The sequence below is a fragment of the Vipera ursinii genome (assembly GCF_947247035.1).
Source record: "Vipera ursinii genome assembly, chromosome: 3".
NCBI classification, from domain to species: domain Eukaryota; kingdom Metazoa; phylum Chordata; class Lepidosauria; order Squamata; family Viperidae; genus Vipera; species Vipera ursinii.
In genome coordinates, this window is record NC_139516.1 from 144,855,859 (window position 1) to 144,883,488 (window position 27,630).

The window sequence follows — 27,630 nt, forward strand, 5'->3', positions numbered from 1 at the left end:
CCGAGGTCGGTAAAATTGAGAACCCAGATCGTTGAGGACCAATATGCTGACTCTGTAAACCATTTAGAGAGGGCTATAAACACTATGAAACTGTATATAAGTCTAACTCCTATTGCTATAGCTATCTCCTACAAAATCTAGGAACACCTGATAGGAAGTACAATATTATGTTCTTCAAAATATATGCTTTGTTCCCGAAATGGAATATTCAGCTGCTTAGGGTAAAGGATTTTGCTTGAGATCTTCTGATGATCTGTTCAAACAGACTAATTCCATTGCACAAGACTTTATTATCTTGCACAAGTGTTCTGGATCTTCATGATTATTACAAAAACAAAATAATGTAGGTAAAATATGCAAGTATACACTCATGTGCATAATTTATTTAGCTATAAAATTAGTGTGGCACATTATTTTAGCATTTGCTTTAAGAAAAACGCACACTACAGAAAACTTCACAGAATGATCAAATTTATAACTTAATTACAATATCAAAAAAGGTACAAAATAATTCACCTGCTACTCCCTAGCTATTTCCCCAGCCTTGTCTTCTTTCATTTCAATGTGCAGAAGGAACAAGAAACAGTATTTTGTGGAATGATGTAAGTTGGCTGGCAATCAAACCTTTCTGAATACTTTTATAAGGGGGATGTGAATAAAATGAGAAATGCATTTTTTTCAAGCTCAGAACCAAATGATCCTCCTTAAAACATTCCATTACAATGTTCCATCAGAACAAAACCAAAATATTTAAATTTTGCTTTTGAGCTCAGAATATTCGAAATTTTCTATTTTGAAGTCGGAACATAAGGTTGCATTGGTTTGTTCAAGGTTATATTTTATGATCAGAATATTCATCATATGACAATTCAAAATAGCCAAGTTTTTGCTTTGAGGCTGACAAATTTGCACTGACTTAATCTTGAAAGAGTAGTCTCAGCGTGCTTCCGTTTTATTTCAAGCTTGGAGCACTCTAATGACCATTTTGAACTCAGAACATTTGTGCAGACCTACTTGTAACATTAGTTGAAAGATAATTTCATAAAAAGAATCAGTTGTATGATAGAAAATGCATAGATAGCAGATTGCTCTCTTCTCTAAAAGCCCTTATGGTTTAGGACAGTGGTCCCCAATCTTTGCAGCTTGGCAGCCCAGCTGGGAGGGGAACTAGGTCACATGAGCGGTGGGCTGGCACACACGAGTGCATGTGTAATTCGACTTGCCCGAGCGGTGGGCCAGTGTGCAGACGTATATGCACACAGGTCAACTTGCACAAGTTGAGTTGCACATGCATGTGCATGCATGCCAGCCTACTGCCCGTGTGAGTCAAGCTGCGTGCGCACGTGTGGGCTGGCCTGCCTCTTGTATGGCCCGATTCCAAAGAGGCCATGGCCCAGGGATTGGGGACCCTTGGTTTAGGAGCTCTAGTTTTTCTCAGAAGAAATCCACGGTGCTAAAACGAGAACAAAGGTTAAAAACAATCTGCGATAGATTTTATTATTTAAAAAGAAAAAAAATATGGCATAAAGATCTCAACCTTGAAGGTTGAAACTTTCACTTTTATCAATCAAGTTTGATTTGCTTCAATTAAGTTTCAACGCAAAATTACATTTAAATAAACATTCCAACAGTCAAACAAGGTCCACTGATTTCAGCCACTGCCAAAGCACCTTTTACACAATTAAAATGCCCAGATTAATCACATTATTCGCTCTCCCAAATGCTCCGTTTAGAGAGGCAATTTCAATAGCAGCTTTCCCAAGAATTATTATTTTTCCACGTTCCTTGTCCAATGACATCATTCAACCATCCCTTCCAAGAAGGGCGTCCAAGTGCTGAAAGAAAGTTTTGCAGATAAGTTGACACCAATTATCTGCAAGTAGACAAAAGCGCCTTCGATTCCTTTGGTTTTAACATCATTCCCTTTGGAAAATGATTCAGCTGGAGGCTATTGCAATGAAAGAACAGAAGCAAACAGTTTAGTGCAACACAGGGCCCAGGCCATTTCTATACTGTTTGGGATAACGTCCTTGGCTTTCTATCTTCCAGAGATTTATTCCAGGGACGGCACAGTGAAGGCAATCTGATTTTATCCATATTCTTGCTGTAAACATTGAGAAATATGCCAAGGATAACTAACAAACCTGACCACACATACCTAAAAGGGATGAATGAAAGAAAAAGAGTCACGTTAGCAACTGCAGGTGCAGCAATCCAATACATTAAGATTCATACGGAATGCAAAACAGTCACTGCAGAAGTGAAATGGGTTACAGAATATACAGATAGTTCTTGACTTACAACACTTCATTTAGTGACTGTTCAAAGTTACAATAGCGCTGGACAAAGTGACGTATGGCCATTTTTCACAGTTGCATCCCCATGGTCACGTGATCAAAATCAGACTCGGCAACTGACTCATATTTATGACAAGCTGCAGTGTCCCGGGGTCATGTGATCACCTTTTGCGACCTTCCGACAAGCAAAGCCAATGAGGAAGCCAGATTTGCTTAACAACCGTGTCACTAACTTAACAATTTCAGTGATTGTATCCGAACTATCAGCCAAAATGTTGGAGGTGTGGTGGCGAAGATGCAACACATTTTCATATATGGTGGACCTGTAAAAAGGTTAAGGCTTTTTGGATAAAAATTTGGTGGAATATGCAGAAGATCTTCAAGCAAAGGATAAAGTTTTGTCCGCAATTGTTTTTGTTGGGCATAATTACAGACGCTACTGTTGTGGACATTAAGTTGATGTTGAATTTAATTACAGCAGCAAGACTCTTAGTAGGTCAATATTGGAAGAAGGAGGAACTGCTGACTATAGAAGAATGGACTTTAAAGGTTTCTGACCTGGCAGAAATGGCAAAGATCTCGGCTTACTTGAAAGATCATTCGCAAGAACGTTATATTATGGAGTGGAAAAAATGGATTGATTATATCCAGAACAAATATGGGACTAAAAAATTTCATTTAGCTAAATTTCATTTAGCATTCTTTTCTTTTTTTTCTTTTTCTTTTTATATGTAATATTAATATTGCTTGTAGTTATCTTATATGAGCTAGAGGGCGATAGAATTAATAGTTTATTGTTGTTAGCATGTGGATGTTTGTGATTGTTTTTTGTTTTTATACCTTGTACTTAGCTCTGGGAAGTTGGGGGGGAGGGGGGAATGGGGGGGAGGGACAGGGAGGGTTAGGTAGGGGTGGGGGGAGGGGGGATTGTTAAAGATAGAATGTACTGTAAAACTTTTCAATAAAAAAAACAATTTCAGTGATTCACTTAACAACTGTGGCAAGAAATGTAAAATGGACACTAAGCTGATGTTGAATTTAATTACGGCAGCGAGACTTTTAGTAGGGCAATATTGGAAGAAGGAAGAACTGCCGACTATATAAGAAGAATGGACTTTAAAAGTTTCCGACCTGGCGGAAATGGCAAAGATCTCAGCGCACTTGAAAGACCAGTCGCAACAGAGATATATTGTGGAGTGGAGAAGATGGACTGATTATATCCAGAATAAATATGGGACTAAAAAGTTTCATTTAGCATTTGAATAAGTATTGATGTGATATTTATATTGCTTGTAGTTATTTTATAAGAGTTAAAGTGCGATAGATTTAATAATTTATTGATGTTTGCATAAGGTAGACTATGATTGTTTGTATTTTTATACCCTGTATTGAGCTCTGGGAAGTCGGGGAGGGGGGAGGGGGAAGGGAGGGAGGTGTTGGGGAGGGTTGGGGAGAGGGGAGGGGGTTGGGAGGGGTTTTGTTTTGTTAAAAAAATGTATTGTAAAACTTTTCAATAAAAAAAAAAGAAATGTAAAATGGAGCAAAACTCAACAAATGTCTCACTTAACAGAAAGTTTGGCCTAAATTGTGGTTGTAAGTTAAGGACTACCTGTATTTATTTTATATAGTATTTTAAAAAATAGCTTATATCCGTGTTGGCGAACCTATGGCACGGCATGCAGACCCCTCTCTGTGGGCACGCATGCCATCGCCCCAGTCCTAGGCCTTCAGCTGGGTTTTATAAAACCTTTTTGCTTTAGGCCTCCGCCACCGTGTGCAAAAAAAAAAAAAATTCAATCAATCAATCAATTTCATCTTCCCACGGGAAAAAAAGATCTCGCAAAGGTGGAATTGGTTGACTGAACTTTTTAGTCCCACCCAGCCTGCTGTTACCACCGCAGCCACGCCCACCCAATTGGTCACACCCACCCGGCACCCGACGATACATAAGTGGGTTTTGGCTTGCAGTTTGGGCACTCGGTCTCTAAAAGGTTCGCCATCACTAGCTTATACGCTTTTACATCTTTTTCCTCCACTTCTTTATAACAAAAAGAACTCCTACCGTTTCAAATAAGATAATTTTTATAATAAAACCAAGGTTTCCCGAACTTACTTTCCCTACCTCCCCCCAATTTACAAGTGAGAGCACATTTGATTCTGATGTTTATTTTTAAGATGGATGGGAAAACTCTGTTATCACAATAGCTCAATTGCTAGGCTTATGCACGAGTTTCATCAGGAGGAGCGCGGTGTAGAGTGGTCTCTGCCCCAACCTGGCGCGCACGGATGTTTATATCGCTTATCTGTTCAAATGACCCCTTGACAGATGTAATCGGGGTTGTGGTCTAAAGTATCTTGATAAATCCAGGTTACCAAAGCTGAGATTCTCATAAAACAGATTAACTTTTTAAGACAAGTTGTTCTGCATCTCTACATTCAGAATGCAGACTGAGGTTGGAACTTAACCAGATGATGATGTAGGACAGAATTACTTCCTGCTCATTGAGACTGATTAAAGAAGCAGGTCTGATGATTATTTATTTATTTATTTAATTGGATTTATATACCACCCTTTCCCGCAGGACTCAGGGCGGTTTACAGGGTATTTAAAACAGGAAATACAAAAGTTAAAAACAATTAAAAATAATTACAACAGTCCTTGAAAAAGTAAAAAAAAAACCAATTAAAATTAAAACATGCAGGGTTTGAGCTAGTGAACAGATTTTGGCAAATTTGAGAACTGTTCGTGCACAGTTTCTCTCTACATCTCTTCTTCCCCTTCCAGAAATAGACAACACTGGAATGGAATAGAACTTCTATTATAGCTTCCTTCTTGTGACCCAGAATTTCCAATATTGACGATAATAATGAAGATGTAGTATTAGATACTTGTTTTAGCCATAGTTTTAGAATGACTGTCAGAAGATCTAACTCAGGGGTAGGCATAGCTCAGAAATTCTGGGAGTTGAAGTCCACGAGTCATAAAAGAGCCAAGGTTGCTTACCCCTGATCTAACTAAACCTTATCCATATTGTTCCGTTAAATAATTCTAACATCACCGTGATAAAGGTCTCAAGTGTAACAATGGATATTTACCAACGGACGAACTTACAAGTGCATCCACATGTAAAGAAAAGAGAGACATATGGCATTCACCTCAAGGAAGACCACCCGAAATTGGATATAGTTGTTCCAACCACAAGGTAAAAACAGACAGAAAAAAACAACAATAGATAAACACAAACCACCTTCCCCACCTGACCTACTATGGCTTACTAATTCTAGCCTAAATCAATCCTGGAGATTCCTTTCATCCTTTCAAATGCATGACTCAACGTAAACTCCGAAAAAGGGGAAAAAAAATCACAAAAATAAATTAGAATCAACTGAATCAATAAACACTGATTTAAATTTTAAAAGTTAATCAATCCTTAATCTGCATATATCAAATATCCTTCTCTTCTCCCACAAACACAAACCCATCCCACATGCACAAATGAAGGTACACAATACATTCCCTTCCTTTGTTTCCCTAGAGCAGGGGTGTCAAACTCAATTTCACTGAGGGCCGTATCAGCATTGCGGTTGCCCTCAGGGGGCTGGGTGGGTATGGCCAGGGTGGGCGTGGCCTACTGGGTGGGCGTGGCTAGAGTGCGTATGGCCTACTGGGTGGGCGTGGCCAGCTCTACATCGTTCGCGTCAAGAGTGCCTATGGGGGCCTGGGCAGGAGTGGGACAGATCTGAGGGTCTCTGGCGGGAGGAGGGTCTCTGGGCCAGGGCCAAGGCAGTGGGGGCCGTTCCCTCACTGTTTCCAGGATGGCTTTGCGGGCCACATGAAACCAGTTCGCGGGCCGGATCTGGCCCCCGGGCCTTGTGTTTGACATGTCTGCCCTAGAGGCAGCAATAAAGGGGAAGAAGCATGCTGGGGATGGAAATGGGAGATGAGCGCGAGTAAAACAAAACTAAATGGAGAGAAAGAAAAAAAGAGAGACGTCTTGTTTAGGTGTTTCTAAAAAAGGGTTGATGTTCATTAGACAAGGAGTCCCTGCCAGGCTACTCTTTCATTAAACAATCTTCACGTCTGTGCTTTTCAGCAGAAATGTCTACGGCCGTTTGCTCAGTTGCCCGTCTGTTTTTTCAATATTTTCTATTCCTACTTGACTTCTTAGCAAACGTATGAAGAGAGGTAAACGTCTGTGTGTCCATATGTTCGGTATGATCTAGTGCAAATCTCTCATTGTATGATTTAATTGTATGTTTTTTTGTGAATGTATTTGAATAAAACGTATCAAATTTTAAACAAAAATGTGATACAAGAGAAATACTTACTGGAATGTGAATGGCTTTGCAAAAAACAAAAAAGAAAGGACAATTGTCATTGCTTTCCTTCCAGTTGTAACTGAAGGGAAGAAAAACACAGAAGGATTTTATATATTCATTCCAATCAAATGAAAAAAAACCACACAACTTCTTAAAGAACGCTGTAGAAAATATAAATATGAAGCTTCTTCAATCCTGTACTGCTTGATTTCAATTGCCCCTAGGCTCTAACCAGTCTGTCCAACAAACATTCTTCCCGAAAATCGCTGTAGTGTTCAAGCTTGAAACAGTTAGAAGTTGGATCAAGGAATGGGAATGCAAAGTAATTAAACATATTGAAAGGCAGTGTCTTAAAAGTAAGTGATTATAACTGGTTATTAAAGAGAAAGCTTTCATCTCAGAATGAAACTTATTAATGGTGACAAGCAATTTCACTAATTGGTAGAAGACAGGCGACTAAGGCTATCTAACGCGTACTGCGGTATACTAGTTATTAGCTTATATAGCAACCTCTTTAGGTATCAGAATAGTCAAATATCACAGGGCATTTATAGTGGAATTCCCCTGTAGGCACAATATCAGCAAATTATGTTGCCAAGAAAGCTTGTCAGCTTTCTTGATTCAGTACAATTTCGTAGTTGTAGGACCTCTTATCAACCCTTCAACACTCTGTGATGTTATTCTGCCATAATGTCTTCCTATGAAATATTATGCAGCAGTAACAGAACTTATCTGCCCCCATCACCCCCCCCCCCAAAAGGGTTTCTTTATGATCATGGTAATTTTAAAGAGTGACAAATGGAAATACAAGGAGGAAAAGTGGTTTAATTACATTAACCTACTGGCAAATTTGGTTGACAACCGGGCAGCCTTACTTTGGGTGCCATTTCAGTGGCTGTTACCAGTCAAGCTGAGACTTAGTTTGCAGCTATTGAGACAGTCTATGCTAAACAAAAGAAGCAGTAATACATAGGATTGCCTCAGTTGTCACTTAAATCCAAATATGGAAGCAAGGGTAAGGTTGAAGTTAGTCAAAGCCTTTGGACAAGGCTGGAGAATAAGTCAAGATCCTTCTACAGCCTTTTGTTCTTGTCTTTTGAATTTTAGTGACTATGTTTGGTTTTTCAGCTGAATTATTTTACAATTGATTGAGAATATTTTTTTTGTGGTGAATATCACCTGTTTCAACCCCCTTGGAAGATTTCTGGGTCAGTTTTCATTGAAACCCTATTAAACTTTTTTTTAAAAAAAAGACAGTTGAAAACGTATTTCTAAATAGCTAAATGTATAATTTATTTATATATATTAATGATTATTCTTTTCCATAGCTCATTATGGAATTTCACGAACCTCTTATATGAATTTGAATTTATGCCAATTTCTTTCCAATAATATCTATATCAAAATGAAAACATTGCATGCTTTTTAATTTGCACTCTTACCACCTGATTATTTTTTTTAAAAAAATCCAGAATAAATGAACAGGCATCAGAGCAAACCTAGAGCGCTTTGTAGCTGTAGTAGAAGACCTTCATCAACCTACTTCAAACATCTAGAAATTACACAGTTTACAAATTTCATCCAAACATGGTGTCTGATTCAATTCTCCTGTAAATGTATAAACTCAATAATACCTGTTACAGCTAAAAGAGCCCCAAAGATTTTAATCAAAGCCAGGACAAAAGAGATTCCAAAATAGCCAGTCAAGGAGAATAAGAATGCATAGCCGTACGTTTGAACTGGGCGCTGCAAGAACAATAACAACATTATTAGTAAAATGCTAAACAAACCCTGAGGTATTGCAAAATGAAATAAATGTCTTTAATATGCTGCCTGAACTAAAGTAAAAGTGCTTAAAGCCTTCAAAGTTTGTATTTAATTTTTGATGAATAATGGATAAAGCAATAATTAAATTATAAACATTCCTTGACATTTCAAAGAATACAAAGTAATTCTGATGAGGGTGATTACATATAAGCGTTTTCAAGCTTTGTTGTATTACTGTACAATGCTAAATGTATCTACTGAGAAATAATTCCCAGTTCGGTTGAAGGGGACTATCTTTCAGCCTTAATGAATAATACAATTTATTTTTCTTATTTTGTATTTATAAACAGCACAAATAGAAAAAAATATTAAACAATTCATCCAACAAGTACCCCAACAGCACATAAATGCAAAGTTTACATTTTAAAATAATGAAAATTGTAATAGGATCAACACATTTACCTTTGAACAGAATGTTACTGCAGGAGTTAGGCCAGCAGTGCATGTCAGTCCCAATAAAATGTACAGGAAACCTATTGAATAGGAATACAAAACCTAGAATAATTACAAAAACAAATTATTTAAACTTCTGTTGTTTCAAATATGTCACAAATTTGCTCTGTGGATCTGCAAACATTCCCTTAGGTAATGCAATATCCTTTTTTTAAATACATTTTTTTCAAATTGGATGAAAGCAAATTCTGACATAATTAGGGTGTCGGCTTCTAAATAATTTGAACTTGACTCACAATTATTTTAAGTAATCTGCATTTCACATAACTAACTTATATTTTGGCAGTCAACAAATGAGATAAATAAGATCAGCCCTGGGAAAATTATGCAATGGTGTCATGCGTTGCCCTACAGAGCCAGTTTGGTTTAAGAGCCTTAGGCACCAGGCTAGAAACCAGGAGATTGTGAGTTATAATCCTGCCTTAGTCAGATGGCTAACTTTGCGCCGCTCACTTTACTCGGCCCACAATATCAGGCGCAGGTGACAAGTGTAGCAGGCAACACCTGTCTCAACTAATGGATCAACATTTGGTCTATCCAAAAAAAGTGGGCCCTCTACTCATGGGAAAAATGCATGGAAGAAAAAAAAGAGATGTATTATATTAATTTTCAAAAATTAAAATGTTTTGGTAGTAGAGAAAATTTTCCGGTTCAGTTCTGAAAAATACTGAACCACTGTTTTCAACTGACTTACACTTGTAGTCCAACATTTTCACTAAAACAGAAGACTTGCTGTATCTCAAGACACTATTTACTGGTATTATATTGTATTCCCGTGCATTGGCTGCTATTTTTCTCCTGAAACAGCTAATTTGTGAACACGCATTATTTGAATCAGACAAGAAATCCAGCAGCAAAAGTTTAAACTATGGATATTCCACGGATAATACAATTTGGCTCTCTCTAGAGTATACTGGTGAAGAACTGTGATCTGTAATCCTTGCTATACACAGTACATTATGGGAAATCAAAGTCAGAAATGTTTAAGACCCACTAATTTCCGTGAAATGCATTCTTAAATCTCCATCAAAATCAATGGGTCATTATATCTTGATCAATGCCTACTGTTTTCGGTAGTACATTAATAAAATGCACTATTCTCTCCTTCTATTAAAGGGCATGTTGTTTTTATTCGAGACAGAACGTCAGAAAGCTGAAAGGTGCCTCTGACTTAATACATTAAAAAGATCCTGACATTACTGAATATCAAATATATATTAAAATATTAAGTTCAAACTTTTTATGTGGAAGAATAATGTTAATTTTAACTTAGTGATAAGACATAAATGGTTGAGAAACTGAATTAGAATTACGTACAAAAGTTATTTTTAACTAGCGTGACCATATTTTGAACAGACAGATCTAGTTCCATAATCTGGATATCAGGGATCAAAAGGTCCAATAAAAGGTACTGAAACTGAGCTGTGCTAATGTGGCTACTGGACCTTATGCTTCAGTACTATTTACAAATGTAACATTTAATATTACAGTCTGGCTAATTATAATTGTTAGGGACTGTAATCCATTATCAAACATCTTGAGACAATTTGAATGTTTAAAACAGGTTCTTCCTTTTTTCTGCATACCCGATTTATAAATAAAGAAAACAGATTTAAAAACAGCAGTCCAATGTGTCAATCTATGTCAGCTATTGAGAGCTATTGCCACATTTAACGGAGTAAATGTTAAAACAAGTCTGGTAGTGGTGGCTTTTTTTCTCATAGAACGCTCAGAACGGAGTTCCGGCACCTTTTTTGGATGGAACCTTGTAGGGTAGGCAAGGCGGGTTGTATGACATGTGTGAGTTCCGGCACCTTTTTCTTTTACAAAAAAAGCACTGGGTGGCCTTCTTTCTAACTGAAGGACAATAAAAAAGAGGCTAATGAATACAGATTGTTGGGGGCAATTAAGCTGACTTTGTAATAATGCCGCTTGGGGTGTGTGTGAAAGCCCTAATAAGCAGGCATATACATAGAATGAAGGCTACTGCTAAACTTGTAAGCCGCCCTGAGTCTTCGGAAAAGGGCGGGATATAAATGGAATTAAAATAAAAAATAAAAAATAAAAATAACATACTATGAATATACTTAATCCATCTGGAAAAGCTGAATGTTTGAAAAACTGATACATTTTTTTAACAAAAGATTTTTTTTATCTTTCTTTTAGATCAGAGCAACAGAATACAAACCATATAACCATTAGTATCTCTTCTAATATTTTTCCATCTGAATTTTTAACAACATGATTTCTAACAAAAGTCCTACAGTTCAACCCTATGTTTCTCAATCAACTAAATGACATTACAAAAAAAATGAGGACTTACCATTTCAGAATTTGAGCCACTGTGCAACTTCATTGCTTTTTCCTGCACATTTCCTATAACTGCATCTGCGCAGAGGGCAAGGGATATAAGGACCACTCCTTCAAATAATCAGAAAAATAAAAAGAGGTATAATGTAAATATACTTAAACAATAGACATACATAGCCAACAATTACAATTTTAAAGGATATATTTATTTATGAAAATGTCTAGAATATAACAGCTTTGTAATAATAAGCAAATCTGACAGTCCAATCAGAGGGATTAATATTCACTGGTCAGAAATATATAGCACTTATACTCTGTTCTCAGCTGTGAGGGGGGGAAAGAGGAAAATTAAGCTAATACTAAAAGATTTCAAAGTAGTTGGTTATGAATTGGTTGGAGACTTAGTAAAAACTTCAAGGAAAAATAGGAAATTAGTTTTGTCTGTTTAGCATGAAATAGTGATATTTCAGAGATTTCTTTTTAATAAATTTACGGACATTTCTAAAATTCTGTTTTCACTTTGTCATTATGGGGTACTGAGGGGAGATTTAATGACAAATGTTTTTCCAACAACTGTGGAATCAGGCTGCAGCATAACAAAATTGACAAAAGTGAAGGGGGTCTGTACACTTTCTGAATCCACTGTAAATGTTCAAATTCAAATACCAAGTTAATGAAACAGGGAAGTAATATGATATCCAAAACTTAGTATCTGAATTGTGTGTAGTTCAAGCTTTCCAGCTATGCCCTCAATTTTAAGGCGACACAGTCATGTGATGCAGGGTATGTGTGTGCGGACGCGCATGCAGGATTAAGTTTTATGATGGCCAGAAATGTCCTGTGGGTTGTAAGGCACCCTTTACAAGATGTTGTAACTCTGTATATAAATGACTGTTCCTAAATGACTCTTTCTAAACTGAGGAATACCTGAAATATCTCCTGGACCACTATCAAGTTAACTAGACCTCAATAAACAAGAGAGCCTGATTTGTGTAACTGTCCATGTCCTTACAGGAATTCAACCAGTCAATAGTTTCACTTTACCTATATATTTACTTTTGTAAACAGCATGTATTCCCAAGTTTAAAAAACAGAACAAAATTCCAAAACATAAAAGTTACCTGTCAAATTGAAATTTGGTGCAACTGTGCTGTCAGCTAGAGTAAACCATATTAAGCCCAAGCTCATACATACTGCAGCAGAAACATCTACAATATTATAACGTTTTCCTGTATTGTTAAAATAAAAAAAGGGGAGGGGGAGGGGAGAAGAAACAGTGTTGATACTATCTCAGGCAGACTACTTTAGCCCATTCATATGATGCTACATTAATATTCTTCTTTTTATGTGGGCTATTTCCACACTGTACAATATTTCTTTTTCTCTCTCTCTGTACACACACACACACACACACACACACACACACACACACACACTCTGGAGTAGTTAACAATAAGATAGCCATCTATTATATTTTTACAGTAAAAAGAACAGTTAATTTTGTGGCATTTAAAAATTTATATACATTTTCAAAATGTTTTGCAGTAATGGGGTATTTTTATATATAATGACAAGAACAGATGAAACACTTTTTTTTTTTTGCAAACTGGTGCAGCTCTCTTCCGGGACTGTACTGTTACTTTTTCATTCCACACTGTTTTCTTATTACACACACACACACACACACACACACACACACGTACGTACGTATGTATGTATATATGTACATACTGATGTGAGGAGCAAAGCAGAAGCACTCACTACTATGGCATTAAAGTAACACATGAAGCAGTCCTTTTGTGTCAATGTCCTGACACGATATCACAACAGAGGGCTTGTGTGCATTCTCTGCCTGGCTTATACTGCCATTTGCACGCCATCTAAATCCTTCTATCATAAGCATGTTTAAATGGTACACTTCATCACGTTTTGCGCCATTTTAGGTATTTGGAAAAGACATTAAGTCTGAAATTTGCAATTTAAACAGTAAAGAGGACTTCAGCCTTGAAATCGTTTTAACATTTGACTTTAAATTTAATTGCTATCACTTAATCCACCTATTATTGTTCTGTGGTTAATCCAGCTAAATAACTTTACTGCAGTCAAATTTCAGGAGCAGAACTAGCTGCTTAAAAAAAAAGTAAATCTAAGAATGGAGTTCAAAGGAAGTTTTTCACAGGTAATAATTTCCACAAAAAATACACCAGTTTTCTTTCCGTAGGTTATTATAGTGAAGCAAAAGGGGGGACTTGGTGAATTTTATTAATAGGGGATATTATACTTTTGTGCTTGTCTCCCCTGTGCAAGAGTTCTCAAATGATTCATAAGCATTCTACTCTGTTCTCCTCATAGTTATAATCAGTCAATTAACTATGTATTATCACTGAAATAGCTCATAAGTGGCATGATCAACAAGTACACAAAAGGGTTAGGAACATGGTGCTGTGCTCTGAGATTAATTCTTTTCTTGCATTTCACAACATACTTTGGATGCTCATATATGTACAAGTGATGGGATTTTAAATGAATCCAAAGCACTTAACACATTATTTGTACTTTATGTCTATTCTCTCTATATTTTAGGCAGGCTAAACCACAGCTAGAGGGATTTAAACTATTTAAAAGAAACAGACTAAACAAAAAAGGAGGTGGAGTTGCTCTCTATATAAGAAATAACTTTATCTCTACAGAAATAGAGCACAACAATGACGAAAACTGTAAACTTTGAATGCAATTGGGTCAATATAAAAGGGGGAAAAATGACATTGCCGTAGGTGTATACTATAGGCCGCCCAACCAAGCGGAGGAAATAGATGAACTTTTTGCTAGCAAGCTAACTAAGGTATGGAAGAAGCACATCACAATAGTAATGGGGAACTTTAATTACCCTGATATCAACTGGGAGACAAACTCTGCACCAAGTGGAAGATCAAACAGATTCCTGACAAACCTAGCAGACAACTTTCTCTCCCAAAAAGTAGAGAAGGGAACTAGGGGATTAGCCATATTGGATTTAATTCTCACAAACAGAGATGAAATGATAGAAGGCGTCGAAGCCACAGGAACCTTGGGGGGAAGTGATCATGCAATATTGGAATTCAACATTCTGGAGGCACAAGCAATAGAACACAGCCAAACTAGAGTCTTGGATTTAAAAGAGCTAATTTCAATAAACTTAGAGAGACCATGGGAAGAATTCCATGGATGAGAATCCTAAAGGGGAAAACAACTCAAGAAGCTTGGGAAATTTTGAAAAGTGAGATAATAAAGGCCCAGTCTAGTACAATACCAACAAAGAAGAAAAATAACAGTTCTCAAAAGAAACCAGCATGGCTGCATAAAGAACTCTCTCATAAATTGAAAGATAAAAAGGACAAGTATAAGAATTGGAAAGAGGGGCACATAACTAAGTCAGAATATCAGCAAATAGTGAGGAAAGCTAAGGCTCAAAATGAACTAAGGCTTGCGACCAAAGTCAAAAATAACAAAAAATGCTTCTTTCAACATATAAAAAACAAGAAAAAAGTTAAGGAAATGATTGGTCCATTAGTGGGGGAAAGTGGCAAGAAGGTGACAAGCAATAGGGAGAAAGCAGAACTATTTAACTCGTTTTTTGCATCTGTCTTTACACAAAGGGAAAAAAACAGTCCAACCTACCAAAACCAGTGCCATAAAAAACAGAATAGAAACGCAAGTTAAGATAGGCAAAAAAATGGTAAGTGAACACCTGTCCAGCCTAGACGAGTTCAAATCACCAGGACCAGATGGATTATACCCCAAAGTTCTCAAGGAACTGGCAGACGTGATCTCAGAACCACTGAACTATATTTTTCAAAGATCCTGGAGCACTGGGGAACTACCAGAGGACTGGAAGAGAGCTGATGTAGTTCCCATCTTCAAAAAAGGGGAAAAAATAGATCCTGGAAACTACAGACCTATCAGCCTGACCTCAATACCTGGGAAGATTCTGGAAAAGATAATCAAACAACAAATCATCGTACACCTAGATGCAAACAAATTCATCACTAAAAGTCAACATGGGTTTGTCAAAAACAGATCATGCCAGACAAATCTTATCACATTCTTTGACCAAGTGACAAAATTAGTGGACCAGAGGAATGCTGTAGATATAATTTACTTGGACTTCAGTAAGGCATTTGATAAAGTAGATAACAACCTACTACTTGATAAGATAGGAAAATGTGGGTTAGATAGCATCACCACCAGATGGATTCGTAGCTGGCTGACAGGCCGTACTCAGCGTGTGGTCCTCAATGGAACTGCATCTACATGGAAGGAAGTGTGTAGTGGGATGCCCCAGGGCTGTTCTGGGCCCAGTGCTCTTCAATATCTTCATTAACGATTTGGATGAGGGGATAGATGAACCCATCAAATTTGCAGACGACACCAAGCTGGCAGGATTAGCCAATACTCCAGAAGATAGGCTTAAAATACAGGAGGATCTGGACAGACTCGAACACTGGGCGCTATCTAACAAAATGAAATTCAATGGTGAAAAAAGTAAGGTTCTACATTTAGGCAGGAAAAATCAAATGCACAGGTATAGTATAGGTGGTACCTTGCTCAATAGTAGTAACTGTGAGAGGGATCTCGGAGTCTTAGTAGACAATCACTTCAATATGAGCCAACAGTGTGCTGCAGCTACCAAAAAAGACAACACAGTGCTAGGCTGCATTAACAGAGGGATAGAATCAAGATCAAGTGAAGTACTAATACCACTTTACAATGCTTTGGTAAGGCCACACTGCATCCAGTTTTGGTCACCACGATGTAAAAAAGATGTCGAGACTCTAGAAAGGGTACAGAGAAGAGCAACAAAGATGATTGGGGGACTGGAGGCTAAAATATATAGGGAACGGTTGCTGGAATTGGGTATGTGTAGTTTATCGAAGAGAAGAGTGAGGGGTGACATGATAGCAGTGTTCCAATATCTCAGGGGCTGCCACAAAGAAGAGGGAGTCAAGCTATTCTCCAAAGCACCTGAAAGCAGGACAAGAAGCAATGGATGGAAACTAGTCAAGGAGAGAAGCAACCTAGAACTAAGGAGAAACTTCCTGACAGTTAGAACAATTAACCAGTGGAACAACCTGCCTCCAGAAGTGGTGAATGCTCCAACACTGGAAGTTTTTAAGAAGAGACTGGCCAGCCATTTGTCTGAAATGGTATAGGGTTTCCTGCCTGACCAGGGGGTTGGACTAGATGACTTCCAAGGTCCCTTCCAACAACAACTTCTTCTTCTTCTTCTTCTTCTTCTTCTTCTTCTTCTTCTTCTTCTTCTTCTTCTTCTTCTTCTTCTTCTTCTTCTTCCTTCTTCTTCTTCTTCTTCTTCTTCTTCTTCTTCTTCTTCTTCTTCTTCTTCTTCTTCTTCTTCTTCTTCTTCTTCAGATATTCTTATAATAAGGCAGTTTCAAATATTTCACCAATCAAATATTAAAATTTATCTCAACAGCCTAAAGCAGACATGTCAAACTCGTGATGTCGCATGACGTCACGTGACATATCGGAGCTTTTTCCCCATTGCTGGCAGTGGGGCAGGTGCGGTTTTGTCTTGATGCACCCGGCCCGCGGGTCGGTAGTTTGACACCCCTGGCCTAAAGGTAGCAGAAAATAGTTTGCAATTCTTGCTAACAACAAGATATGCAAGATGTATAAAAATTATTTGGAGAACATAAGTGGATTTGAGGCCTTGTTTCTGATTTTGTTTTCATGTACATTTCCTATTGATCAAAATTAAGCCCTCTAGATTTCTTTTTAGTGGAGGTTGGCAAGGTGGAAGGAGAAACCAATACAGGGGCTGTACAAGGTTATTTTTTGAAATGAAGAGCAATCAATAACAATAATAAGCCATACCTTGTATAAAGATTCCTCCTATCATAACTGGGATCAGTTTACAGCACTTGAAGATTACTTGTGTAGGATAATTCAGATATCCTAAGGAGGTATTTGATAAACCCATAGTCCCCACTGTTAGAAAAGCTATTATCATGTAGGTTTTGCCTGGGATCCTGGAAAATATAAATGAAGCTCTAATATTAGGAACAAATGGCAACACTATAGAGAGGATTAATTATTTTGGTAAGTAAAAAGTATGAATGAAGTTGGTGGCTTTTTCTGCAAAGCATACATACATATATATATTGTATGTGTGTTTTCTGAGGTTTTTGCGGGTGTTTGTATGTAGATCTTTGGTCATTCGGGTTTTTCCCCACATATACATACATATACATACATACACACACACACACACACACACAAACACACACACACACATAGTATTCGGGTCTGTGTCTGTATATGTATATATATATATATCTGTGTGTGTGTGTGTGTGTGTGTGTGTGTGTGTATGTATGTCTTTATGCTTTCTCCCACATTAACATGGTGAAAAATAAAGAATGTGGTCTCAAGAGCAAGGATTGTTTCATTTTTACAGCAATCAATAGGATAATTCTCAAACAGCTGTGCTGACAATTTCACCCTTTGAATTCTCATAAGAAAGCCTCATATAAAATCTGCCCCATGAATTCCGCAGCTGCTTTAAGTGAATTTCATTGGTAGAAAGATGGAATAAAAGTCCAATGGTTGAACAGACAGTTCTTTCATATTTAGGAATTTAGATTTTATTTTAAATTTAAGATTTAATAGTCCTTGACTTATAGCCACAGAATTACAGTCGGAAGGTTTAAAAGTCATAAATCGAGACACCCACATGACCGGAAATAATATTCTGGCCTTTTTTTTTATTGAAAAGTTTTAAAATACAATTTTCCTTTAAAAAACCCCCCTTCCCCCTCCCTCCTCCCCCCCTACCTCCCCCCTCCCTCCCTCCCTCCTCCCCCCCTACCTCCCCCCCTCCCCCCCTCCCCCCCAACTTCCCAGAGCTGAATACAAGGTATATATATAAAAAGAAAAAAAAGAAAAGCAAACATAAGCAACCATGTACTAACAACTATAAATTCTAAAATCCATCACTCTCTAGCTTATATAGGATAAAACAAACCTTAGCAATATTAAATATATATAAAAACTAAAATAAAAAAAACACTTTCTAGCTTATATATAATAAAACAAACCTTAATAATATTAAATATACATTAAAAACAAGAAAAAAACCCCAAAATAGAAAGAGAAAAAAAAACAGAAAAAAAAGGAAAAAAGAATTATTCAAATACTATATAATACTTCTCAACCCTATACTTGTCCTAAATAGACTCCATCCATTTTGTCTATTCCATGATATAACATTCTTACAACTAATCTTTCAAATTAACCAAAATCTTCGCCACCTCAACCAAATCAGAAAACTTTAAAGTCCACTCTTCTGTAATCGGCCGTTCCTCTTCCAGTACCACATCTATAATTATTCCATACAATAAAAAAGATTGCGAACAAAACTTTAACCTCCATTTGGAAATCTTCTATATATTCCACCAAACTTTAATCCAAAAAAACTCACCCTTTCCACAAAACCACCACATATAAAAAATATAGTGCGTCTACACCCAGATCTTTTCCCACCTCCCATACTTGACTATGAATACGTCGTAGAAATTCCATAGACTTCTGCAAATCCTGCTATTTTCTCTTCTTAGATCGTTTTGCAGCAGCACGCGTCACCCTCTGTTCTATAGAATCATCCGACGAAGTTGTATCTTGATCTCCTCCAACACCGTTGTCTTCTATCTGACCACCTTCGACCTCTTGATGCACTCCTTCTCCAGATCCCTTTTCAGCTTCCAGAAGTGTTAATGGCGTTGCATTTAAAACATTATTATAGAAATCACGCGCTTGCATCACAGTAACCAGACGGTACCTTTTACCTTCGTGCGTCACCATCAACCCAACTGGGATCTCCCATCTGAACCTTATATCTCGTTGCTTGAGCTCTTGCACAAGAAATGTAAAATCCTTCCTTCTCCTTAAAATCTTTGGAGGAATTTCTTTTAAGACCAAAACTTCTTGATTAGCAATCACAACTTTAGTATCATAAGCAGCTCGTATAACTTCATCTCTAGTTTCCCTTTTTGCAAAATATACCACCACATCTCTAGGCAACTTTCTCTGTCTAGCAATCCATGAATTCACACGAAACACTTTATCCATGCCTCCTTTTATTTCAGATGCTGGCTGTTTCAACACTACTTCAAAAGCCTCAGAAACCAGCTGCTTTAGATCTTCCTTGGTATTCTCCTTTAAACCTCTAACTCTAATGGCAAACTGCATCTGGTAATATTGAGCAAGACTCAGTTCTTTTTCCACTTTATCTTCATTCTCCAATACTTTTGCTTCTAATATAGCATTCTTTTGAGTCAAATCTTCTAGCTTTTCCTCCAATTCTTCCACACAGCGAGCCACTTTACACACTGAAGACAAGATGTCTGCCTTCATCACTCTGAACTTCTGTTCCATCCTCTCCTCCATCCTCTCCTCCAATTTCTCCAATTTCTCCTCCATCTGTATAAATCTATCATTAATTGATTCCAAAATTACCTGGGTGTGTTTTTCAAGAGCATCTTGTAAGTCCTTTGATGTCAATACATCAGGAGGATGCAGCGCCTGCAGTAATGATTGTTGCACAGGAGAAGTTCCAGCACTCCGAAGAGTTTTAGGGGGTGGTTTAGCTGCCATCTTTTACCAAATGTGACGCACTTTCACTTCAGATTTATAATCCAAAAAAGTCCATCAAGCTGGAGAGTAAAATATAATAATCCTCTTCACCTTTTCCTCTTGTATCGCTCTGCCTGCTCCTTTAATCCATAGTCATTCCTTCAGGCAGGGGTGGTCGCAGACGCCTGGCTCTGCTCCAAGAAATCAGGAGCAGAGGCGCCGGCCAGCTGGGAGCAGCCCAGGCTACGGGGGAGTTCAATCCTTCAGCCGCCCAAGCCATAAGCTCAGGCGGCCCTGGAGAACTCTACCCCTACCTGGGAGCTCGCCCCCTCCTCTTCTCCTGAGGAGGGGGCTTCAAATTCGCCCGAACAGCTGATCGGCGCTGTTTCGGGCGAAAAAACAACAGCTGAGCTGCGGGCAGCCCGGGAAGGCTGTCTCCGTCACCGCGGAGCCACCGGAAGTTCCAATATTCTGGCCTTTTTTGTGACAGTCATTAAGTGACTACACTATTGTTAAGCAAATGCATGATTGAAGTAAAACAGTTCAATTGAACAGGATTTTTTTTGCTGGAAACTGGCAAAAAAAATTGTGAATTGCAATCACATGACTGCAGTACACTGTGATGGACCGTAAAGCTGATTAATCTGATAGACAATTACATGGGGGGACAGCATGTCCATTTATCAGTCATAAAGCACTTGTTCGTGGCCATTATAACCTTGAACAATTGTAAAACAATTGTTTAATGAGGACTACTTTTACGTTACAGTCTAGGAAGAGGTTGCTCTCCTAGTCTACTTTATACATGGAAACCACTCAGGTCACTGGATTCCAGATTTTAAGAAGCATTTTCCCTCTGTGATAAGCCAATTAAAAAATTCTTTTGAAAGTTTTAAATATCTCTTATTTCATATATTTTATGTGTAGAAGTGCTATGTATAAACTAACAAAATATAGGTTTCCTTTTAATTATAGGTTAAATGTGAAAGTTGTGCATGTTGCTGAAAAAATATTTTATAAATTGTACTTTTGCACTAATATTTGATATGAGGATCCAAAAATTAGATTTATATATAAATATTTTACATTTTAAAATGGAATGGGGGAAAAATCATATTTAAAAATCACTCGTATTCTGAAAAATCAGTTCGACAGTTTCATAAGTAAACATCTAGTTTACTTATGAATATTGTCCTAAGCTGTCTTCTTTATTTTACAAACTGGAGCTGAATTTTTGTATAAGTCTTGTCCACCTAGTAAAACTACATATAAAAATCAAGCTTTGAAGTATCAAATTTTAAGATTATAAAAATTAATATCATACCTTCTCCTCTTGTCTTGAATAAGCTGTAGTTCTATAAGTCCAAAAATGGAATAAAAGCCAAATTGTACTAATGTGAGATACCAGCCAAAGGATTTAAAACCATCTACTGAAAATATTAGTTCCTAGAGATAAAGGAGACAGAAAGTTATGGCAAAATACGGTATGTAATCATATTCTATGAATTGTAATATCAACTTTCAATTTAATTTTGGACGAGAAATTTGTTGTCTTTATCAGGTATAATCCATGGCATTATTATATCAATGGCTACATAGAACTGATTAACTTTCAAATTAATTTGGGATTAATTAATGCACTTAATAGTTGAACATCACCAATATGTATAATACAAGCATCATTAGTATAAATAGAAGACATGAAAAAAGTCCTCCCCCCCCAAATATGTCCCATTTATCAACCAATTAACTTTTGAAACCATATGTCTTCTCACATTACAATGGTTTGTTTATCTCTGATTTAGGATGATGCGCAAATGAATCAGTGAACGAACCATGGTTTATTTTAGAGAAACAAACTCATGTTTTATCAATCACTGACTGAACATCATGGTAATTGCAGTTAGCAGTCACTTGACTTGCTTCCCATACAAGCTCTGAGCCAGCTACAAGTGCAAAGCACAAACAACTCCAAAAGCAAGCAAAACATGGGAATGTTACTTATACGAAAGGTTGATTGTGGCAGAATTTGTACACTGTGCTATTTTTGTTCAGTACGATATACAAACTCACTCATTATGGCTTAGCGTAGTATAGAAAGCAAGCCATCATTGCATAAAATTTTTTTAAACCCTGCTTTAATACTATTCAGAACAGCTGCATTTTATTGCAATTTTATTTTCAAACTTTTGCATAATATTTGCTAATTTTACTGCAGCTGCACATTCATTTCTTGTTTTCACTGAGCTGCTCACATCTAGTTCAAACTTCATCAATGACTATGTGAAACTGGCATAAAATGCTCCGATGGGTACTATATAACTTTCATAAAATGCTCAACATGCGTTTTGTTGCTGGTTCACCCAAATATACAAAAGTCATTTCTACTGAAATTTAAATTTCAATTGGTGCTTTTTTTTTTAATGCAGAAGATGGAAATTAATCCACGCAAGGGAGATTCAGGGCCTTCTACTTGCATCAATATTGCTGCTGGCAATACGGAATTTAGTCATTATCATGTTCATCAGGACTGAAGCCTTAAAATTATGTGTGTCTTCTTTGAGTAATATGATTCTGAGTACGAAAAATCAAATGCCTAGGTACAACATTGGGAGACTTGGCTTAGAAGCTCTATATGCAGGAAGCATCTGGGGGCCTAGCTAGCTAGCTAGCTAGCTAACTGGTCTGAATTATCACTGTAAAGGATTGCTTTGTATGAACAGGCATGGTTCTGCAGCAGCTAAATAGATCAAAGGAATCTTGGGTTATACCACAAAAACCTTGTATTCAGATAACAGGAGATAAAATTCCATAGTACTCTGCCATAGTTAGAATGCACTTGGAAAACCGCCTCCAGTTCTACATGAAGACTTAGTGAGCCAGGATTGGATTTGAAGGAAAACTACCAGAGTCCAGAAACCAAGCCTTACAAAGAATGGTTAAAGATTTGGGACATATTTTAGTTTACAAAAGTTAAAGCTGAAATAGACATCTCTAAAATGATATATTGCGCAAGAGTGGGCAGACAACCAGGAGAGGACGAGGATTCATAGTTGAAATTAAAAGAAAAGCAATTTAAACTGAAGCTTAGAAGGAATTTCCTGACAGGGATAACCAATGGAACAGTGCTAACCAATGGAACAGTATGCTGAGAATAGTGGTAGACTGCTTGGTGGTGGTTTTCAAATGGGAACTGTATGCGTGACCAGTTAAGTGATCATTTGGTCACTCAGTAGAGTTTATTTTTTTTAATTTTTTATTTTAATCCCATTTATATCCCGCCCTTCTCTGAAGACTCAAGGCGGCTTACAATTTAAGCACAAACCAATGTGCTTAGCAATAGCCTTCATTCTATGTATATGCCTGCTTATTAGGGCTTTTGGGGCCCCCCAAGCGGCATTATTACAAAGTCAGCTTATTGCCCCCAACAATCTGGGTCCTCATTTTACCTACCTCGGAAGGATGGAAGGCTGAGTCAACCTTGAGCCTGGTGGGATGCGAACCTGCACTAATTGCAGGCAGCTGGTGTTACTTAAGGAGGCATTAGCCCACTGCGCCACCAAGGCACCAAGTTCTTGAATCATATCTTCTTTCATTATTCTCTTTATAGGGAATCTCCAACTACTTTTATTCACTCATCCTGAAGAAATTCCCTGGCAGAAAGCACAACCTATACTTGTTGCTTCTCCTATAGGTCCATTATTCAGATATATTTTTCTGGTTTGCCCTATTTTGCACGGGCAAACTATCTGTACCTGGACAATCTTATCTTTTCTCTTATGTGAAAAATTGTATGAATGGGACTAGATAACCAAAAGATCCCATTGAAAACATACATTATGACTGAAATGTGTTTGAATATTAGTAGCTCGGGTTGGTAGTTGGGCGCTTGGTTTGAGCTCCGAGTTTGGCAATTTGCAAACGTTTCATCACCATTTGAAGAGACATCGTCAGGGGGCTTTGAATTAAGCTTGTCTGTCCGAACTATGTGGGCCAAACAGGAAAAAAGCTACCAACCAGACTGCACAAACACTTTCTGGCCATCAAGAGACATGACCCCACTATCCGCATGTCTGACTATGAAGACTCAGAAGGACACAAATTCGATCTAACCAGGACCACAGTTGTAACCCGGGGGAAATCAAGGAGAGAAAGAGAATTTCTTGAAGACTGGTTTTCCACCAAGTCAATACAGGTAGTCCTTGAGTTACAAGTGTAATGGAGCTGCCCATTCGACTCGTAACTCGGAAATGCATAGAGTGAATCTCATACCTCGAACAAGATCACTCCCTTGCTTGTTAAAACGCATGCAACGTTAAATGAACATGGGGTATCTCAGGGTGGGGAAGGGCCTAGTAATGGAACAGGCCCCCAAGGCTTCCCCGACCCACTAAGATACCTCATGCTTCCTCCTCCCTTCCTGCCACACTGGACTCAGCTGGAAAAGATCCGTCTCCTCTCTCCCACGGTTTCTGCTGCCACCTGGATCTGAGGCCGGGGGACGCTTCCATGCCCCAATCTGGGCTCTGGAGGCCTTTTCCAGGACTCTGCCACTTGGATTTGAGGCCGGGGAACCCTTCTGTGCCCCCCCGGGGCCCGTTCTAGGCTCCGGATACCTTTTCCAGGCCGCTGCTGCCTGGATCTGAGGCCAGGGAATACTTCTGCGGCCCACCAGATGCCTCATCTGGGCATCGGAGATCTTTTTCAGGCTGTGCCGCCCAGATCTAAGGCCTGGGAATTCTTCTGTGCCCCTCCGCAGCCCGATCTGTGCTCCAGAGGCCTTTTCCAGGCCGCTGTCACCCAGAAATGGGCCACCAGAGGGCTACATAAGCGTCCCCCAGCCTTAGATCTGGGCAGCAGTGGCCTGGAAAAGGCCTCCCACACCCGGATCAGGCATCCGGTGGACCACTGAAGCGTTCCCCAGCCTCAGATCCATGTGGCAGCGGCCTGGAAAAGGCCTTCGACACCCCGATCCGGCCTCCGCAGGAACATGAAAGCATACCCTGGCTTCGGTTTTGTTCTCTGTTGCAGAGAACACAGGCCTAAAGTACCATGAGATCATGTGAGAGCTTGTGTTACTTTAGGCCTCCGTTCTCTGTGAACACACCAAAGGCCTGGAGCAGCCAAGAAAGCGAAGGATCTCGATCTTCACAGGGAGAGTATTGAAGGCCTGGTGCCTAGAGAGACCCAGGGTGGGGGTGGAGAGAATAACCAAGGTGAATGTTGCAAAGCCACTGTGGTCACTCGTAAGGGCGAACAACTGCCATGGTGCTGCAATATTTGTAATTTTTGGACTTGCTCATAAGCACTAGGGGGCGCTCATCATGTAAGTTTGAACGAGCATTAAATGAACACTCGTAACTTGGGGATTACCTATATTAACAGACACACTGACATTGACGCAGTCTACCAACTGCTGAGAACTAAAGAACTACTTCAACTGTGATCCCAAAGGAAGCATTTAAAAACGAACAGGCACCTCATCACACACCAACAAAAATCATAACCTCCACAAGAAATCGGACCACATCTCAGCAACAACGGCCACCCGACCAAACAATCCGAAACCAGACCACGGCTCAGAAGCACCCGAACAAACAACACTAATGCCAATTTGCATCACAAGGGTACTTAACACCAAAGACCATGGCCTGGCAACAACAATCAGCCAATCAAACAGTCCGAAACCAGACCATGACTCAGAAATATCAGAACAAATAACATTCATACCAATTTAAAGGCAGTGTACGAACAGACGAACACAATTCAAAGTGCACTGACAATGTCTCCTCGAATGGTGACGAAATGTTTGCAACCTCGGGGACCACCTGCTGCCGGCGTCAACTTCCCTCCGCCCTGTGCGTTCCCACAGAGAGGGCCTCCTCAGGGTGCCTCCGGTCAGAGAATGTCGGCTGGTGGCCCCCAGGGGGAGGGCCTTCTCTGTGTGCGCTCCGGCTTTATGGAATCAGCTGCCGGTCGAGCTCCGGATGGCACCTGACCTTCGCTCCTTCCGACGCGGTCTGAAGACCCATCTTTTTGAACAAGCTGGCCTGGCCTGATGGGGATATGTTGGGGTTTTTAATGGGGATTTTTATACTGTTATCAACTGTTTTAGCTGGGCTATTATTTAATTCTTTTTAATTTTTGTATCCTGTATTTTTATGTATGCCCTGTTCACCGCCCTGAGTCCTTCGGGAGAAGGGCAGTATACAAATACAATAAAACTAAAGTAAACTAAACTAAATTGCCAAGCTTGGAGCTCAAGCCAACAGCCCATACATTATGATTATAAACATTATGAAGTGAACATACATTATGATTGTATGTTCGGTTCAAACTGACACTTCAGATTCCAGATGACAACTCCCTTGAATACTATTCCATTAAAAAAAAATCCCAGCAGCTAGTTAGGGACGTAGGGAGAAAACTTAGAGCCCTTTTTTCTTGACATCTGATTTTGTTTTTCTAAGAAACCTTTCTCACTGCATGTTTATAGGATCCATAACTGCATAGCCCAGGGGTAGGCAACCTTGGCTCTTTTATGACTTGTGGACTTCAACTCCCAGAATTCCAAAGTTAGCATGGCTGGGTATTGAAGTCCACAAGCCAAAGAGCCAAGGTTGCCTACCCCTGGCATAACCCAAAGTTCCACTTCGTAACAAATAATGCTTAAAACCGCTTTTTTTTAAATCCCATTTATATCCAGCCCTTCTCCGAAGACTCAGGGTGGCTTACAATTTAAGCACAAACCAATGTGCTTAGCAATAGCCTTCATTCTATGTATATGCCTGCTTATTAGGGCTTTTGGGCCCCCCCAAGCAGCATTATTACAAAGTCAGCTTATTGCTCCCAACAATCTGGGTCCTCATTTTACCTACCTCGGAAGGATGGAAGGCTGAGTCAACCTTGAGCCTGGTGGGATGCGAACCTGCACTAATTGCAGGCAGCTGGTGTTACTTAAATCTAAATGTTAGCTTTAGCATAACTATTAGCTATTTTACTTATATTCTTCTTCTCAACAATTTTCAAGGTGCTAGATGGATTATATAATAAATTACATTTCAGAAAATAATAAAACTAATGAAAAATCATATTTACAAAACATGTATTTTCCAGGTTTATATTTTAGATATTCAAGGATGCTATTAAAGATGTAATGATCCTTTTTAGATCACCACAAAATTTTAAATTCTTGCTAATTCTTGATTAATAAATTACCTTAGTGCTCAGTTGAATAAAACTTTCTAATACTGTCTACCTGAAATTTTTCAATGGATTCTGAACCTTGCAAAACTTCATTAGTTCATTAATGAGTGGGCATTCCCACTTTCCTTCAAATGTGCAAATACCTGTTTATCTTTATAAGAATAGAATTTCCTCTTATTTTAATAAAGCTTATGGCTGCATCAAAATTGCTTTAAGTCATGAAAATTGTTTTCTGGTAATTTTTTTATACTCACACACAAATGATAGTGCATACCTGTAAATATCCATAAATAAGATAAAACAGGAAGACTCCCAAAACACAAATAAAAAACTGTGTAGGTTTGTTAAATTTGCTGAGATTAATTCCGAGGACAATTATATCATCTACTGATTTGATGTGTGGTGACATAACTTGGGATTTTGATGGTATGCTGATAGAAACGTATTTCCGAGAGGAATTGAATTTCATATCCATGATTTCTAGTCTTCTGCATTCGGTAGATAAAAGTCCTGTTTGGTTGCAAGCTGAAACAAATAAGGTTAAATTTAATCATAGCAACAGTTAAGAGAGCACCTTATGTATTCATTA

General features: G+C 38.4%; 1 protein-coding gene across 3 annotated transcripts in view; it reads right to left on the reverse strand.

Annotated features, from left to right (window-relative positions):
- Positions 1–363: 363 nt before the first annotated feature.
- The window catches only part of SLC35B3 (solute carrier family 35 member B3), a 34,850-nt gene continuing 7,583 nt past the window's right edge, over positions 364–27,630 (reverse strand). For all 3 annotated transcript variants that reach the window (XM_083360492.1, XM_083360493.1, XM_083360494.1), the window contains 9 exons: positions 27,316–27,566; positions 21,160–21,281; positions 17,079–17,233; positions 12,329–12,436; positions 11,221–11,318; positions 8,847–8,939; positions 8,252–8,363; positions 6,627–6,696; positions 364–2,158 (listed from right to left, as the gene is read on the reverse strand). In XM_083360492.1, the coding sequence (XP_083216618.1) occupies positions 2,008–2,158; positions 6,627–6,696; positions 8,252–8,363; positions 8,847–8,939; positions 11,221–11,318; positions 12,329–12,436; positions 17,079–17,233; positions 21,160–21,281; positions 27,316–27,516 (1,110 nt within the window). In that variant the 5' untranslated portion in view covers positions 27,517–27,566 and the 3' untranslated portion in view covers positions 364–2,007. The remainder of the gene's footprint in view (positions 2,159–6,626; positions 6,697–8,251; positions 8,364–8,846; positions 8,940–11,220; positions 11,319–12,328; positions 12,437–17,078; positions 17,234–21,159; positions 21,282–27,315; positions 27,567–27,630) is intronic.